The 17416-nt window shown below is 41.4% G+C and overlaps 1 protein-coding gene across 1 annotated transcript in view; it reads left to right on the top strand.

The window, feature by feature from the left end:
- Nucleotides 1-17416, top strand: part of AK9 (adenylate kinase 9) — a 132957-nt gene extending 115541 nt beyond the window's left edge. Inside the window, exons 29-38 of the mRNA XM_040428864.1 lie at nt 538-751; nt 1006-1207; nt 2832-2978; nt 5689-5909; nt 8062-8258; nt 9277-9446; nt 9770-9868; nt 14573-14675; nt 16384-16498; nt 17147-17416. Of these exons, the coding sequence (XP_040284798.1) occupies nt 538-751; nt 1006-1207; nt 2832-2978; nt 5689-5909; nt 8062-8258; nt 9277-9446; nt 9770-9868; nt 14573-14675; nt 16384-16498; nt 17147-17349 (1671 nt within the window). The 3' untranslated portion in view covers nt 17350-17416. The remainder of the gene's footprint in view (nt 1-537; nt 752-1005; nt 1208-2831; nt 2979-5688; nt 5910-8061; nt 8259-9276; nt 9447-9769; nt 9869-14572; nt 14676-16383; nt 16499-17146) is intronic.

The following is a 17416-nucleotide window of genomic DNA, read 5'->3' as shown; positions in this document are numbered from 1 at the left end:
AGATGAGCTGAAACGTTGCATTGGGTGTAATAAAAAGATGCACAGTTTTTTCACCAAGACCCGAGTGCTGCCTGATTTATCTTTACCTACTTTGTAAGATAGATATAGAGGGACTTTTTATCGAGGTTGGCATTCCCATACACCAATCTTGATAATACCTGTGCGCTGAGGTGAGATGCACTCAATTTGTTAAGAGGCAGACGTAGATGTGAGCTATAACTTACTACAGTTTCTGGCATGTGCTATAGTAAATCCGGCGGGTCACAAGAAGCCTTGCCCTTCCTGCTGAGCCCCCCACCCCTTGTCTCCACTTTGGAAAAGTGTTGAGAAACTTAAAAAGTCACAAATATGGACTTTGCAACTTTATTATGCCACAGTAGTGGCATAAAACCTTTGGTAAATATCTGTGCACACACCGGCCTCTGTTAGATACAAATAATTATCATTTTGACAAGCTATATCTGCTCAGCGCCTTACACTATTGTACTTCATAAACAGTTTAACATTTCTACCATTTTTCTCCCTAAAACCATTTAGCTGAGCCAAGGAGAAGTAATTAAACCCTTTAGAAACCAAGAAAATCCAGGCTATCCATTGATCTACCGCCAATACATTTATTTCTTCTCAACAAAAGAAAACAGAGACGTTTTTACGAGGAATCCCATTAAATTTATACGTCAGCCAAAACCAAAACCATCAGTGCCAATAAGAATTGCAGTTCTTGGTCCTCCAAAATCTGGAAAGACAACAGGTAAGATTGTGCTCTACAAAATCCTTCAAACATTGAAGACATTGCTTAATGCAGGGCATAAAGAAATGAAAATGGCTGCATTGAGCAGCTGAAACATTGTACTGTGGGCGTTGGGTGAATAAACATCATTGAACTCGTGTTGCTTTTTTGAGCTGGATCTCGAGGATCTCCCATACATTGTGCTTTTTTTTTTTACAGGGCTGCTTCATACTTTTGTACTTTTATTTAGGTGTCATTTTTTTTCAATGTTTCAGTTGCCAAGATGTTTACAAGAACATATGGATTACAGCGCCTTTCCATAGGAGATGCCATACGTTCTGTGCTAGAAGACCAGCCTAACACTGAACTTGCATTAGAGATAAAGAGTCATCTTGAAAAGGGAATGGTTGTGCCTGATGATCTGGCAATAAGATGTTTAGAAATAGCAATGATGGATCTAACATGCAATACAATAGGGTAAGTAAAAGTGTGTTCCTTGAAGAGAACCTGTCACCAGTTTTTTTTTAAACCCAATACATTTTGTTGTGAGTCCTATGGAGATTCCTGAACCTTTTTATCTTTCAATTGGCCCCTCCGTTCCTTTCTTTGTTTTGCCACCTAATATTCAAACGGCTAGTAAAGGTACTGGGAAGAAGAGATCTTTGCTCTCCTCATTGGGTGTCTTCTTCTCCCTGGCTGTGACGCTGTCCAATCACTGCAGGCCGCTTCACTGTCAGGAAGAAGACGTGTTGTTTTAGTGAGATCTCGTGACCGACGCGATTACTACCAGAGAAGAAGACATGACAGGAAAAAAGAGAACCCCAAAAGAAAATTGTTGACAGGTCGTTTCCTCTCCTGACATGTCTATTTTAGTAAGAATGGGATGCGAATGAGCTCTTAACCATCTCTGCCTCCAATGCCACCAGATGTAAAGCAGCTATCCTAGAAGTCAACGTTCAACTCTTTATATAGACCTTGAGACATGACTTGGATAATAAGCCAGCACCTCATCTGCAGACAGCTGTTTTGGGGTGATTTCCCCTTATCAGTGCAGAGCAGAGAGTACTGGCTTTACTGGGTGAGAGGCCTGTGTCAGGATTTGGGGGTAGTATCTCTCCCCATGTAATAACAATTCTTGGAGCATCTATTCTTACAACTCTATTTGTTATTTCTGCGTGAAGAATATGCATGTGCCAGACTGTCCAGAAACATAACCCCACTGGTAACACCCAGATGAACCTTTATTGCAGACTGCTAGCAATTAATTTACAAACTTCTAGCAGGAATATTAGAGGAATGGCACAACATAGCATTTAATGAAAAGATGCTCCAGAATTGGTACTACATGGAGAATGCAAATAGTTACTAAAACAGACCTGTCATGAGAGGCGACAGGTCTTATATTATAATACCAAACAAAATATGATGTTTCTTCCTTCTTCTTATAGACCTATCCGTTTTTAACCATTACCCTTACTAAGGCTAGGTTCACGTCTTGAAGACTAGGCACTACAAAATACTAAAGCATGCCCCACTATATTGTCCAGCAGAATGACGGACACCAAAATAGAAACGTGACAGACTGTATCAATGGGGTTCACAGGGCACTGTTGGTGTCCATCATGTGATGATCCAGCGCTTCTATTTGCATTTAACAAATCTTCATTTCCATGAATCAATAATTGCTAAATATTTTTTTTGAGTTCACTTGCTATTTTGACCATTACACTGCCGACAACCGGCAGATTTCTGATTAGACGAGGGGATATGGCAACGACTAATGATGATCTTTCAGTCAGGCAGAATTGTCCGATCCACGGAAAATGAACAAATTTGAGCGTTGCATGATATTGCCTTCAGTGATAATTTCTGAACGATAATCTCTGCGTCTAATAGGCCCTTTAGTCCCGTGACAATGAACAGCGATATGATTCCTAGGCGTAAGCTTTCTCTGTTTTATGGCACTCACTGCTAGTTTTTCCTTTTACACAAGTATATCTCCACAAATGTGTTAGCCATGCAATGAAAACCATGTATGATAGATAATATACCGTAAGTGCCAACCTGAAAAATAATACTCTAAAATATATTTTATTTGCAGAGTTGTTTTTGATGGATACCCTGCAACGAAACAACAAGCTGATCTTCTGGAAGCATGCAGCATAATACCAATAAAAATCTTTGAGCTAGAACTACCAGTGAAAGAAGTTTTAAGAAGAGGATTTCAAGAGAAGAGGGACACAAAAAGGTGCCCAGGGAAAATGCTGATTTTGTTTCATTTTTGTGTAGAGAACACATTAGAAACTGTAGACTGTAGATTTTTTCAGTCTGCAGTTTTGTAGGGTTTAGGCACCCTTGTACTTATAGCCACCTACTCAATGTCAGGATTTAGTTTGATGAAGATACAATACAGATAAGCAGATCAGTTTGGTACCATATAAGCCAGTAGTGTTAAGACTTCATACAGATAAGCTAAATGTTTTGTATGTGAAGACGGAGTTGTTTCTATCGGGGAACTGACGTTATGAGTTCATTTCTGAATCACATGCTGTGCAGTCAGCCATACAGGAGCATTGCGAGACATCTGTCTGTCTGATGAAATCTATGTAGATCAGTTCTTCTAAAACCTTCTTATTTCATCAGTAAATCCCCATAAAATCAAGTATGGAAAGTACCGCAAACTCCCTCCTTCCACACAGGACAAGGTTTTTGTGTCATACATGGCTCTCCATCCAGGTTACACGTGATCAGAACCTCATATTTTTATATACGTTCAAGTGAAATTAAAATAGTCCAGAATACAGAGATCCAGTTACACTGCGCAGAATATCAGTTAATGTTGAACAGCTCTTTGTCAGGCATCTGATGTGATTACAATGCAATTGTCATGTGATACAATCTTGTATCAGTATTTTAATCAGTAATACAGAAATCCATGTCATGAGATTGATAATAGGCAAGATTGTGATATTGTACAAAAATTGATAATGGTGGTTTTCCAGGACTACAGTATTGATCACCTGTCAGGACAGGTCATCAGTAGCAGATCAGAGGGAGGTCCCCCTGCCATTCAGCTGATTACAGAGAATACAGTGCATTGAGACCAGGCACAGCTCCATACACTGTGTACTGTCCATTCACTTATATGGGACGGCGCTACAGTAACTAGGTACGGTCATTAAACGGTTTCTATCACCAGAAATACTGTTATGTAGCTGACTGACATTAGCGATGCGCTAATGTCAGCACTACATAACAGTATGTTTTTTACATACATAAGCACTTGTATGATATGCTAATGAGCCTCTAGGTGCTATGTGGGCGTAAAAGCAGCACCTAGAGGCTCCGTCTACTCACCCTTTATCCCGCCCAGGTCCCCTGTTCTGCCCGCCCTGCTCCTCTTGATTGATGCCACGGTTCGCAGCATCGCTTATGAAATCCCGGGCCTGCGCCGTTCACTTCTGTATTCGGCACCTCTAGGTGCTGATTTTACGCCCACATAGCACCTAGAGGCTCATTAGCATATTATAAAAGTGCTTATTTTATCAGAACGGCTGCAGGGACAAATGTCAGAAACATACTGTTATGTAGTGTTGACATTAGCGCATCGCTAATGTCAGTCAGCTACATAACAGTATTTCTGGTGGTAGAAACCCTTTAAACTGTGTGTGGAGCTGTGCCTGGTTCTAGTGCTCTGCAATCTGCTCATTGGCATGAGTGACAGTTGTCAGATCCCGCACTGATCTATTTTAAGGATAGTTGATCAATATTAAAATCCTGGAAAGCCTCTATAACAGATATATTTATTACACTGAGTTTCTGCTGAACACATAAAGCGCACCCGAGTTAAAAAAAAAAAAAAAAAAACTTTGCATAATGGCTGTGTTTCTTTGTACAATCATAACTGTGAAGAAATGGAATTTTTTTGGCTTCCCTAATGTCTTTTTCAGCCATATTATTCCCTGTTTCAGCTGCACATCTAGATGCATTTCTCTCACAAGCATTGGGGTTCACCTTTCTGTGGAATCTGCCAGCACTGTACTGCTGCGACATCCTTTCCCTTATTTCCCACTATGTGTGTTTTCAGCTCTGGAGATCAAAAAAGGGATAATGAGGGGGGAAATCATACTTACAGAAACACAGGAGGCTCCTATAATCTCCAAAAGCTGTGTAGAAGCATTTATTTTATCAGGGTCATGATCTCAGCTTTTGTGTCTCTGTTACTAGGGAAGGATGTTGCCTAACAACAGGCAGGAGACTGCAAATTAGATTGAGACCTCTAGTGGTCATGACTTAAAAAAAAAAAATTCAGGTGGATGCAGGCACATTTTTTGGTGTAATATATCTTTATAGCAATTGAAACTCCATTCCTCTGATACAGAGCCCTAAATCTCCTGCATATTATAAATGCCTGGCTGCCATTAGAGAGAGCTTTGGCGCTTACTCCATTTTTCTTTGCTTGCTCCAATGACTGCCAGGGAAAGTGCCAGCCGCTGTGAGAAGTCAACCACAGGATGGGACCGGAGAGGGATCAGAACCACTGCAGTGCATCTGCTGTTTTTTGTTTCTTCTCTCCTTCTATGAGGCAGGGCTTAAATGGATTTCACAATTTTAGGCAAATCCAGAATGGTGTACACTTGAAACGACAGTTTAATCAAATTAATATGATTAATCGGCCAGCCATAATTGATGGCCTATCCTAAAGATAGGCAACCAATTTTATAACGCTGGATAGCTGTAAGATATTGGTGTCATACTATCTACTCAAGACAGTATCAAGTAGCCTTTTTAAGGATCTGCATTGGAGGTTGCTGCATTAACATGTCTAGTGCTAACATAGTTTCTCATCAAAGCCTTCTAGATATTCAAATACATCCCATTATGTGTGTTAGCGGTTATTTAAATTCAGAATTCTAATCCTCATAATTTCTTATCTTTACTCTGGTGTCTTTCCACAGCAGATCTTACCCTGTGCATGATAGCACCCAGATTTTAACTGTGCGTAACTCCAATTATAAGCAGGAGATTAATCGTATTAAGGATTATCATGTAAAACAACATCAAAACTGGTGTGAAGTAGACGCAATGCGCAGCAAGTGGTGGGTGTCAAACAAGATTTTTGAAGAGGTCTGTGCAAGTCTCAACCAAATCCAAACCTACCTGCAGAGAATAAAGGAAGGTAGTATCATTCTTTTTCATTTTCTCATTACACATAAAAAGGGGCATTTATTAAGCCTCTTCCGCCATTGTGGCGTAAAAAAAAGTCGCAAATTACACGCCATAATTTGTGACTTTTTGGGCTTCTCGCCACTTTTCCAAAGTGCAAAGAAAAGGTGTGGGGCTTTGCTATAACTTTCACCAGAAAGTGGTGGAAGTTATACCTGAAAAGTATGCCAGCCTGTAGCTGGCGCAGACTTCAGTTTCTGGTGCACGGCAGGACAGAGATGCGCCTGATTTGTTAGGCACATCTCACACCATATATTTCCCCCTGAATGTTGTCTGCCAAGCTTGTTTGATCATTCTTTTTTCTCAAATGTTATGTATACTTGTTTCAGAAAAGGCTTATTAAATCATATGACCCTATGTATCTCCTCTTATCATAGATGTAACTAGGGGTTAAAGGGAAACTCCCCATGCTTTCATTTATATGCAAAATGACTAAACTTTAAAGAGTAACTAAACCTTTGAGTAAACTTTTAATAAGATGCCCCTAATGCCCTAATAAAAAATTTTCTAATATACTTTATTCATGGATTTATTACAGTTTCCACCCCCTAAAGCGTATCCCATGTGCTCTTAAAATTGACATTTCTGTACATCGCTGACTGCTCAGCGGTGTACGGAGTACGGACATGACATTTTATAAATGGGACCGCAGCAGTGATTACGGGCAGGAGTGCATATTGCTGCTCATGCCAGGATTACCTGAGCGAAGCGGGCTCCTGCTTCTGCCTGCTCCGTTAAGCTAAGAGATGATATTCAAGACTCTTAGCTTAGCGGAGCAGGCAGAAGCAGGAGCCAGCTCTGCTCAGCTAATGCTGGCATAGCACATGGGTACAGAGTACTAACCCGGAGTTAGTAATCCTCCGGGCGGCACTGGCAGGAGAAGCAATATGCTCTCCTGCCCGCACTCACTGCTGCTGCGGTCCCATTCATAAAGCGTCTACAGCCCGTACTCTGTACACCGCCTGCAGTCAGCGGTGTACAGAAATGTCAGTTTTAAGCGCACAGGGAATGTATCACGGTCGGCGTGACTATCACATACGTGACACAGAGGGAGGGAACAAGGAAGGCCCTGCCCAAGTGAGAGGGAAGGTGGCGACCCCTGACTCACCTAGCGGCTGGCACCTGGCTGCCCTGACGTCCCTAGACGGGTTCCTCACCCGTACGCCGATCACGTGCCTAAAGCCCTGGCTTTCCCTAAGCTGAGCCCTAGATAGTGAACAGGGCGGTGGGAACACTAGTCCGCACCACTAGCTCTAAAGGAAAACACCAAGGGAAGGACAGACAATACAAACTCAACATATAATCCCAGGTGGGCGGCAACAGGAGACAACAAGAAGCCCAACAGGGATCCGGAGGGTAGCACTCTGGAACGACAACCAGGATTCACACCTCCAGTGGGTCAGTATAGATGTCCAGGCAGGAAGCTCTATAACTGGCAACTAGAGAAGTGTGAGGGGAGAATATAAGGAGGTTGGGAGTGGCAGACAAGAAACAGCTGAGGAGGAGAAGCTACGGATCCCTGATTGAGACAAAAAGGATAGCAAAGCAAACACAGAAAACAATCACTAAGAAACAACGTGATCTTTAGATATACACCCCACACACTTCAATCTTTAGATATAGAGCGCGCAGCCACCCGCTGCGACCTCCTGACCCCGGGTATAACGGAGTCAGACGTGGCTCTTGATACCCTCGTGACAGAATGGTGTGCTTTAGGTAGGGACAAGTCTAATTAAAAATTCAAAATCCATTAATAAAGAATATTATAAAAACTTTTATTAGGGACATGTTATTAAAATTTTACTCAAAGGTTTAGTTACTCTTTAAGTATATGTAAAATGGTAAATGGTGTTAACAACAAACACAATTAATACTATATTTAAAGGGAATCTGTCTATCGGCAATAATCCAGCTGACATGTGAGATGTGCGCTCCATTCCTGTACAGTGTGTGCGCCAAACATGCTTCCTCGAGACTTTAGGGTCAGGCGTAAATATGTAAAGTAAATCTAAGACAGAGTGATATGTAACAGTTGACTTGATAACAGAGATCACCCTTGGGTGAAACCTATTAAAACTGTGTTGGTTACATTATGGTTTGAGCAGGTAAAGCGTCTGCTGTGGCTGACTTCTGTATCAGTCCTCATGAGCTGCTGTCTCGGCTGGGAGAGTTTGGACAATACTGTCCCGTGAGTCTGGCACAAAGGGGGGAGCTCTTAGATTGTTCTGTAACATCATCCCTGCAGTTTGCAGCCGAGTTCCGAGGACACTACTACAAGATGGCTTCACAAGAGGAGCTTGATGTAAGTCATTATACATTTATCATTATAGGAAGTAAGACAACATGAAATAACAGATTCTGATGGGTACATTAAATTGTGGTTACTATAGTAAATTACATTATTAAACTGAGTATTAATAGAGAATTTATAGATAATGACAATTCTAATCATATACCTTGTGTATGTCATCATTACAGTGGACTTCTACTCTTGTATTTAAAGGGGATTTTCCAGGTGTTGGATATTGATGACCTGTCCTCAGGATGGGTCATCAGTATCTAATCAGTCCGACACCCAGCACCCCTCCATCCCCCTGATCAGCTGTTTAAAGAGGCCACAGTGCTCCATTGAGCACTACGGCCTCTTGCAGATTGGATAGCTTCTGTGCTTGATATTGCAGTTCAGCCCCATTCACTTGAATGGGACTGAGCTGTGCTTAGACCATGTGACCAAAGAACATTACATCATTGGCCTAGGAAGAGGTCACGGCCTCTTCAATCAGTTGATCAATGGGAGTGCTAGATTTCAAACCCCCACTGATCAGATACTGATGATTTATCCTGAAGATAGGTCATCAATATTAAACACCCAGAAAACCCTTTAAAGGGCCACTAAAAGAGCAGCTAGTGTTTATCATACTGGTATGTAAATGTTACTGAAAACATGAGCGCTATAGTAATAATTATTGGGCAGTGGCAGTAACCCCACTGACAGTCGTCAACTCTCTAGTTATAAAAGGCTGCTGCATACATATCCCAGGTATAGGTTTCAAAATACGTCCTTTTTTTTAGGCAACATGACCCAACCTACTTCCATCACTAGTTTTCAATTCCTCTCTTGTAACTCTACAGACATGTTGAGTATATTTATAGACACTGGGCAGAAAACCACTGAAATCTACTTTAAAGTCAGTAAAACATTTAGTATCATTTTGGTTTCGTCTACTCTAAATCAGGTGATGGCGTACCTGTTCTAGTGGTTTGTCAAATTTTTTTTTATACAAAAACAATGTGCTAACAAAAGGCTGTATTCTTAACAGGCTTTCATAAAAGCTCCAGAGTTATATGTGCCCCCATTGGCACCACGTCCACTTCCTCCTCCTGAAATGTTACCTAAGAGGTTAACAGTGGCTGATGTGAAATCAAAGTTCCCCAAAAATGCAGAGATGAAGGGGTACTGTCCAGTTACCTATGTGGATGGCAAAAAGAGGTATGTACTTAAACATACTGTACTAGTATTAATACCAGCAAATGAAGCTATTCCATCAGGACAAAATATTAGTAGAAGGGATGAAGGTGGCAGTGGCATATGGGTTGTAATTCTCTGGTAGAATTGTCCTGATACATGAAAGACAATTACAGAATCAAAATGATGTCAGAATTTAGTTGTATCAGAATGTATGATCTTTGTAACCGCCATTTGGGTGAGGGTGGCAGTGTCCCACGCTCTTCCATGGTTTCTTCACTCCTGAACACACATACATATTGTCTAGCTCAGTTTTTCTTTTATATCTTCTAACATGTACTTTGTAGGTATGAAGCTCTTGTTTCTGGACACCTTGAAAATGCGGTGGAGTACGGAGATAAAATATATATTTTTGAAAGTGAAGAAAAGTTACAAAGGTTTATGAGGTAAATGAATAATGATCTTCATTGACTGGTGCCCATTTTATCCACGTTAGATAGAAGCAATAATGACAGATGCATTTCATTGCTTGCCTTTTAAAGGACTAAATTAGTCTTGATAGCTAAAGCATCGTCACCTAATGTAAGGTAATGTCAGAAAATGTAATTTCCTACGAGAGTACAATGAGGGCTGCCTCATATGTTAAGTCCACCACATATTGCTATAAATGTTCATTCTATAGAAAATCATGACCTGTAGTTGGGGGTACTTGAGGACTGGAGTTGAGAAGCACTGGAATGGAAGATTTTAAAATACAGTACAGTGGTGCTTAAAAGTTTATGAGCTGTTCAGAATTCTCTATAATTCAGCATACATTTGACCTAAAACTACATCAGATTTTCACACAAGTTCTAAAAGTTCCGTATTTTTCGCTCTATAAGACACACCGGCCCATAAGACGCCCCTAGGTTTTAGAGGAGGACAATAAGAGAAAAATATTTTTCATTACATCTCAGGTCAGACCACCAATCAGACCTCAGCTGACAGCCCCAATCAGACCCCCAATGTTAATAAGACCCCAATAAGACCTCAGATCAGACCCCCAATCAGACCTCAGCTCAGGCCCCAATGTAAATGACCCCCATATCAGCCCCTATGCCTCTCCTCACCGCCATATCAGCCCCCATGCCTCTCATCAGCCCCAATGATCAGCCCTTATGCCTCTCATCACCCCCCATAATCAGCCATTATGCCTCTCATCACCCCCATTGCCTCAGATCATCCCCCAGCAGCCCCTAAGTTTTATAAAATAAAAAAAACACTTATCTCTCCTTCTCCTGGACGCTGCTGCTCCTCACCGCCCTCGATCTTCTTCCTCCTGCTTTCGGCTGTGCTGTGAACTGGCGCACACAGCGTGAGGTCACAGACCGCCCTTATGCTGTGTGCAGCCACTGCACAGCCGACAGGAGAGGACCAGAAAGCGGTACAGAGCCTTCACTGCTTCCTGGTCCTCCCGTACTAATGAGCACTTCCATAATAGAAGCGCTCATTAGTATTCGCCCCATAAGACACAGGGGCATTTTTCTCCCACTTTTGTGGGGGAAAAATGCCTCTTATGGGGCGAAAAATACGGTAGATAACTAAATCAAATAAGAGTCAAAAATATTGGACTTGATTATTTATTAAAGAAAATTATCCAATATCACATGTCTGTGAGTGGCAAAAGTATGTGAACATTTGGTTTTAGTATCTGGTGTTAGCTTGATGCAACTAAACATTTCCAGTAATCATTGATGATTGTTAAATTTTTTGCCCATTCCTCCATACAAAACAGCTTCAACACTACCAGTCACAAGATGAATGTTGACACTTTCAACATCTTCCACATGCTCCGTGGTAGAAACAGCTGTGGTTTTAGCTGCGGTAGTTCACTTTGAATGACATGGACCTGCTTGTGGCTCCGCTCCATTAAATACCCATTCTTAGCGCACGTGTCAAAATTCTAGCGGAGTTGGTGGCTTTCCTCCTTTAAACTGCTCACTTCAGGTCCTTTCACAGCCTTTGTATTGAACAAAGGTCAGGACTAAAGATTTGGCCATTTCAAAACTTTAACTTTATTCTTCTTTGGTAGAACAACTTATGTGCTTAGGGTCGTGGTCTTGCTGCATGACTCACATTCTCCTGAGATTCAAATCACAGATGTCCTGACATTTTCCTTTAAAATATGCTGGTATAATTCAGAATTCATTGTTTCATCAATGATGGCAAGCTGTCCTGGCCCAGATGCAGCAAAACAGGCCCAAACCATGATACTACTACCGCTGTGTTTCACAGATGGGATGAGGTTTTTATGCTGAAATGCAGTGTTTTCCTTTCTCCAAACATAATGCTTCTCATTTAAACCAAAAAGTTAAATTTTGGTATCATCTGTCCACAGAAATGTATTCCAATAGCCTTTTGGCTTGTCTAGGTGATCTTTAGCAAACTGCAGACAGGCAGGAAAGTTCTCTTTGGAGAACTGCAGCTTTCTTCTTGCAATCCTACCATGTACACCATTGTTATTCAATGTCCTCCTGATGGTGGACTCATGAAAATAAACCTTAGCTAATGTGATAAAGGCCTTTAGTTGGTCAGAGGTTACCTTGGTTCTCTTTGTGACCTTGTGGAGTATTGCTTTTAGCATGATCGACTTCTCCTGGAAAGGGTAATAATGGTCTTGTATTTCCTCCAATTGTACAAAACCTGTCTGACTGGATTGGTGGAGTCCAAACTTTAGATATGGTTTGGTAACCTTTTCCAGCCTGGTTAGCAGGAACAACTATTCTGAGATTCTCTGTTCGTTCCATGATGCACTTCCACAAACAAGTGTTTTGAAGATCAGACTTTGATAAATCCCTGTTCTTTGCATAAAACAGGTAGATTACTCACCAGATTGTCATCCCATTAATTGAAAACACCTCACTCTAATTTCACTTTAAAATTATCTTATAATCCTAAAGGTTCATAAAAGTTCATTCTTTTGCCGCTAAGACGTGATACTGGATCATTTTCCTCAATAAATAAATAGCCAAGTCTAATATTTTTGACTCAGTTGTTTGATTTGGTTATCTTTATCTACTTTTAGAAAAATCTGATGTAGTTTTAGGTCAAATTAATACAGAAATATAGAAAATTCTAAAATGTTAACAAATGTTCAAGCACCACAGTATGTTTACTTTGTATGGGTAGAACATTGGAGCAGAACTACCAGAAGAAATTACAGCTACCAGAAGAAATATATGAAAGATTTCTACGTGAAAAATTTCACAACGCTATCCAAGCACATACAGTATCTCACAAAAGTGAGTACACCCCTCACATTTTTGTAAATATTCTATTATAACTTTTCATGGGACAACACTGAAGATATGACACTTTGATACAATGTAAAGTAGGCAGTGTGCAGCTTGTATAACAGTGTACATTAGGTGTGCCCTCAAAATAACTAAACAAATTGTCAAATTGTGCCCAAAGTATCAATATTTTGTTTGGCCGCCATTATTTTCCAGCATTGCCTTAACTCTATTGGACATGGAGTAAACTAGAGCTTCACAGGTTGCCACTGGAATCCTCTTCCACTCCTCCAAGATGACATCACGGAGCTGGTGGATATTACAGACCTTGCGCTCTTCCACCTTCCATTTGAAGATGCCCCACAAATATGGTTTGGGCCTGCAGACATGCTTGGCCAGTCCAGCACCTTTACCCTCAGTTTCTTTAGCAAGGCAGTGGTCGTCTTGGAGGTGTGTTTGGGGTCGTTATCATGTTAGAATACTGCCCTGCAGCCCAGATTCCGAAGGGAGGGGATCATGCTCTGCTTCAGTATGTCACAGTACATGTTGGCATTCATGGTTCCCTCAATGAACTGTAGCTCCCACAGCCAGCAGCACTCATGCAGCCCCAAATCATGGCACTCCTACCACCATGCATGGTGACAGGACACACTTGTCTTTCTACTCCTCACCTGGTTGCTACCATACACACACACACACTTGACACCATCTGAACCATATAAGTTTATCTTACAGTAATCATGGGCATGGTTACAATAATCCATGTCCTTGGTCTGTTTGTCTTCAGCAAACTGTTTGCTGGCTTACTTGTGGATCATCTTTAGAAAAGGCTTCCTTCTGGGACGGCAGCTATGCAGACCAATTTGATGCAGTGTGCGGCATATGGTCTGAGCACAGACAGGCTGACCCCCCCACCCCTTTAACCTGTGCAGCAATGCTGGCAGCACTATTTTGAAAAGACAACCTCTGCATAGGATGCTGAGCACGTGTACTCAATATCTTTGGTCAACCATTGCGAGGCCTGTTCTGAGTGGAACCTGTCTTGTTAAACCCCTGTATAGTCTTGGCCACCGTGCTGCAGCTCAGTCTCAGGGTGTTGGCAATCTTCTTATAGCCTCGGCCATCTTTATGTAGAGCAACAATTATTTTTTTCAGATCCACAGAGAGTTCTTTGTCATGAGGTGCCTGATGAACTTCCAGTGACCAGTATGAGAGAGTATGAGAGCAATAACACAAAATTTAACACACCTGCTCCCGATTAACACCTGAGACCTAGTAACACTAATGAGTCACATGCCCCTTGGAGGGAAAATGGCTAATTGGGCACAATTTGGCCATTTTCACTTAGGGGTGTTTTCACTTTTGTTGCCAGCGGTTTAGACATTAATGGCTGTGTGTTGAGTTATTTTGAGGGCACAACAAATTTACACTGTTATACAAGCTGTACACCGACTGCCTTACATTGTATCCAAGTGTCATATCTTCAGTGTTGTCCCAAAAAAAAAAAAAAATATTTACAAAAATGTGAGGGGTGTACAAAACTCTGCGGACGTGTGAATGGACCCAAATCCAACAGTGCTGGATTCTTTGCAACTGTCAAGTCATAGTGGCAGCATGTCATGTGACGCGCATCATGACCCCATCGAAAATCGTTAGATGTGATGTCACAAGGTGACATTGCAATCTTCATGTCCTGCGACACACGTTGCCGTGCAGCTCCAGGCTAACCTAAAGGTTATTCAGTTACCTGTTTTGGTTCTTATTTTAGCCACATTTAATTGCTACCGTAATTTAAAAAAAAACATTTTTTTCTTTCAGGCTAAACAGTATGTTTCAGTAACTGGTGCCACAAATATAATAACTTGTTTTTGTGTCTAGACTTCCAGAAAAATATTGGAACCATAAACTGCCATCCAAACTCCCTCCAAAGATGGAGCCAATAATGCTGACATCTCTGCCTTTAACTGGATACCTAGAACAGGTTAACAGCTTATATAATACTTTGTTATATATTAGGGAATTACAATTTACAGATCATCTGTGATATATATTATCACATTAATGTGGTTGCCCAATCTGGAAAACCTCTTTATATGCTCTACTAGGGAATTCTAAGTTTATAGAAATCGTCAGAAAATCCTGATTTGTAAAACAAATTATGCATTCAAGACAGATTTTTCCTGCCTCTTCCTAAGAATGTTAAGAAAATACTACAACTTAATTTTACGATTAAGGCTACTTTCACATATGTGGTAGAGCCTTCCGGTAGGCAGTTATTGTGCCAGTAATTGGTCGGACAAAATTGTTTCAATTGTTATGCCAGATTTATTTCAGGCCGGCAGCTGGGGGGGCCTTTCTTCTGTAGTTCTTTCCCTGTAAGGGTACTTTCACACTAGCGTTATTAGAATCTGGCAGGCAGTTCCGTTGCCGGAACTGCCTTCCGGATCCGGAAATCTGTATGCAAACAGATATCTTTTTTTTCTGGATCCGTTAGATTTATTCATTGAAATACCAGATTTGTCTTTCCAGTATCATGTGAAATAACGGATCCGGTATTTAATTTTTTCAAAGCTAGAAAGAACTGCATGCGCAGACCGGAAAACTGGATCCGACGATGTGGCTATTTCCAGAACCAAATCCGGCATTAATACATTTAAATGGAAATTAAGTGCGGTAGTGTTCCGGAATTTGGGCTGGAAAAAATACCACAGCAAGCTGCAGTATTTTGTCCGGTCAAATACCGTACAAGGGACGGACCGGAAGACATCCTGATGCATACTGAACGGATTGCTTTCTATTCAGAATGCATTGGGACAGAACCTAAGCGTTTTTTTTTCTGTTATTGAGACCCTTTACCGGATTTCAATACCGGAAAAGAATAACGCTAGTGTGAAAGTACCCTAACTGCCACAGCTTCTAGAAGATATGCTTGGTGGCAGTGGAAGATTTAAAAGGCTTTTCCAAGATTATATAACTGATGACCTATCCTCAGGATAGGTCATCAGTATCTGATCTGTGGGGTCCAACACCGCCAATCAGCTGTTTAAGAAGGTATCAGCTATCCTGTGAGCGCCACTGCCTTCTCCGTGCTTACCATGGTATAGCAGCTGTGCTTGGTATCGCAGCTCAGCCCCATTCACTTCTATGGGGCTGAGATGCACCTAGGCTACATGACAGATGAAAGTGTCATCACTTGGCGTAGGAAAAGCTGGGAGAAGGCAGCGGCGCTCACAGGAGCGCCACTGCCTGAAATTGGCGGGGGTCCCGGGTATCAGACCCCCATCGATCAGATACTGTTGACCTATGCTGAGGATAGGTCATCAGTTATAAAGTTTTGGAAAACCCCTTTAAACTGAGTGTGTGCGACCACCTCAGTGAGGTGGACAAGAAATAAGGCCTCATGCACACGACCATGGTGTGTTTTGCAGCACGCAAATCGCAGATCCGCAAAACACGGGTGGCAATTTGCGGAACGGCACGGACAGCCTTCAATATAAATGCCTATTCTTGTCCGCAAAGAGCGGACAAGAATAGGACATGTTATATTTTTTTAGCGGGGCCACGGAACGGAGCAACGGATGAGGATCAATTGCGTATAGCAACCAGTCAGAATTCTGCTTCCATTATCCATAACTGATGTTTGTAGAATCAGTACGTAAAATAATTATGAATTCTGTTTGCACGTCTAGGGAGCAGCGACTGCTATAATAAAAGCATTAAATGATGTGGGATGTCTAAAGCCAAAGTATCCATTTTTAAGCGTAAAACAGTCAGCCCTGCTGTATATTGCGTATCACCTAAAAGGTAAGAAAACTCAAAAAGTTACTTATATGGTTTTAAAAGAGGATCTATCGTCTCTCCTGAAATCTGTTTTAGAATATCCTTGTGTTCTCCATGAATAACCATTCTGGAGCACCTTTTCTTTGAACTCTGCATTGTACCATACCTAAAAAGTACACGCAGCATGTATCTACTCAGCCTGACGTGGTCCCCACCATTGGACAGTGTCAGACTAAGGACACGACCAGAAAACTGGGAACACCCAGTTTTTCAATTTATTCTTCCATTTCCAGGGGAAATAAAAAAGGAGTGACACACCATCACTCACCGATGTTTCAGTATTTTAGTTTTGTTGGTATTAAATGTCTTTGAGTAGCTATGTCCGTATTGTCTCTTTAGCAAGCAGGGGTGTAACTACCATAGTGGCAGACCATGCGACTGCTATGGGGCCCAGTCTTAGTTAGGATTATCTCCTCTTCTACTGGTCAGGACTCTACCCTCTAAAGGAACATCTTTTAGCAAATGAAGAAGTGGAAAAATGTCCCAAGGGTCATTGAAAAGGGTTTAGGCGGACACCCTTCTGTCTTGTGTGGGGGCCTAGTTTGATCCTTGCTATGGGGCCCTTACTTCTCTTGTCAGCAAGGATTGATCTTTTCACTTGTAATTTTTTAGCGTACAATCCACGGAACTCAGATTATATTCGGAAGAAATACAAGAGGAAAATGGAGCAATTTTTGGAGTGCTGTGAACTCATCACTTACCTTGGAAACAAGATGACTCTCAAATACAAAGAACCTCAGAGGAGGCCCATTGACTTTGACTACAAAATGCAGTCGTTTCTTTCACTTAGAAATGTGAATCCAACATGTATTTAACAGATACTTTCAAACATACCCAAAAATGTATATGTGTACGGTTTGTCAGGGATATGTTAAAGTTATG

The sequence above is a fragment of the Bufo bufo genome, chromosome 4 (assembly GCF_905171765.1).
Source record: "Bufo bufo chromosome 4, aBufBuf1.1, whole genome shotgun sequence".
Taxonomy (NCBI): Eukaryota; Metazoa; Chordata; class Amphibia; order Anura; family Bufonidae; genus Bufo; species Bufo bufo.
This window is presented reverse-complemented; position numbering and strand designations above follow the sequence as displayed.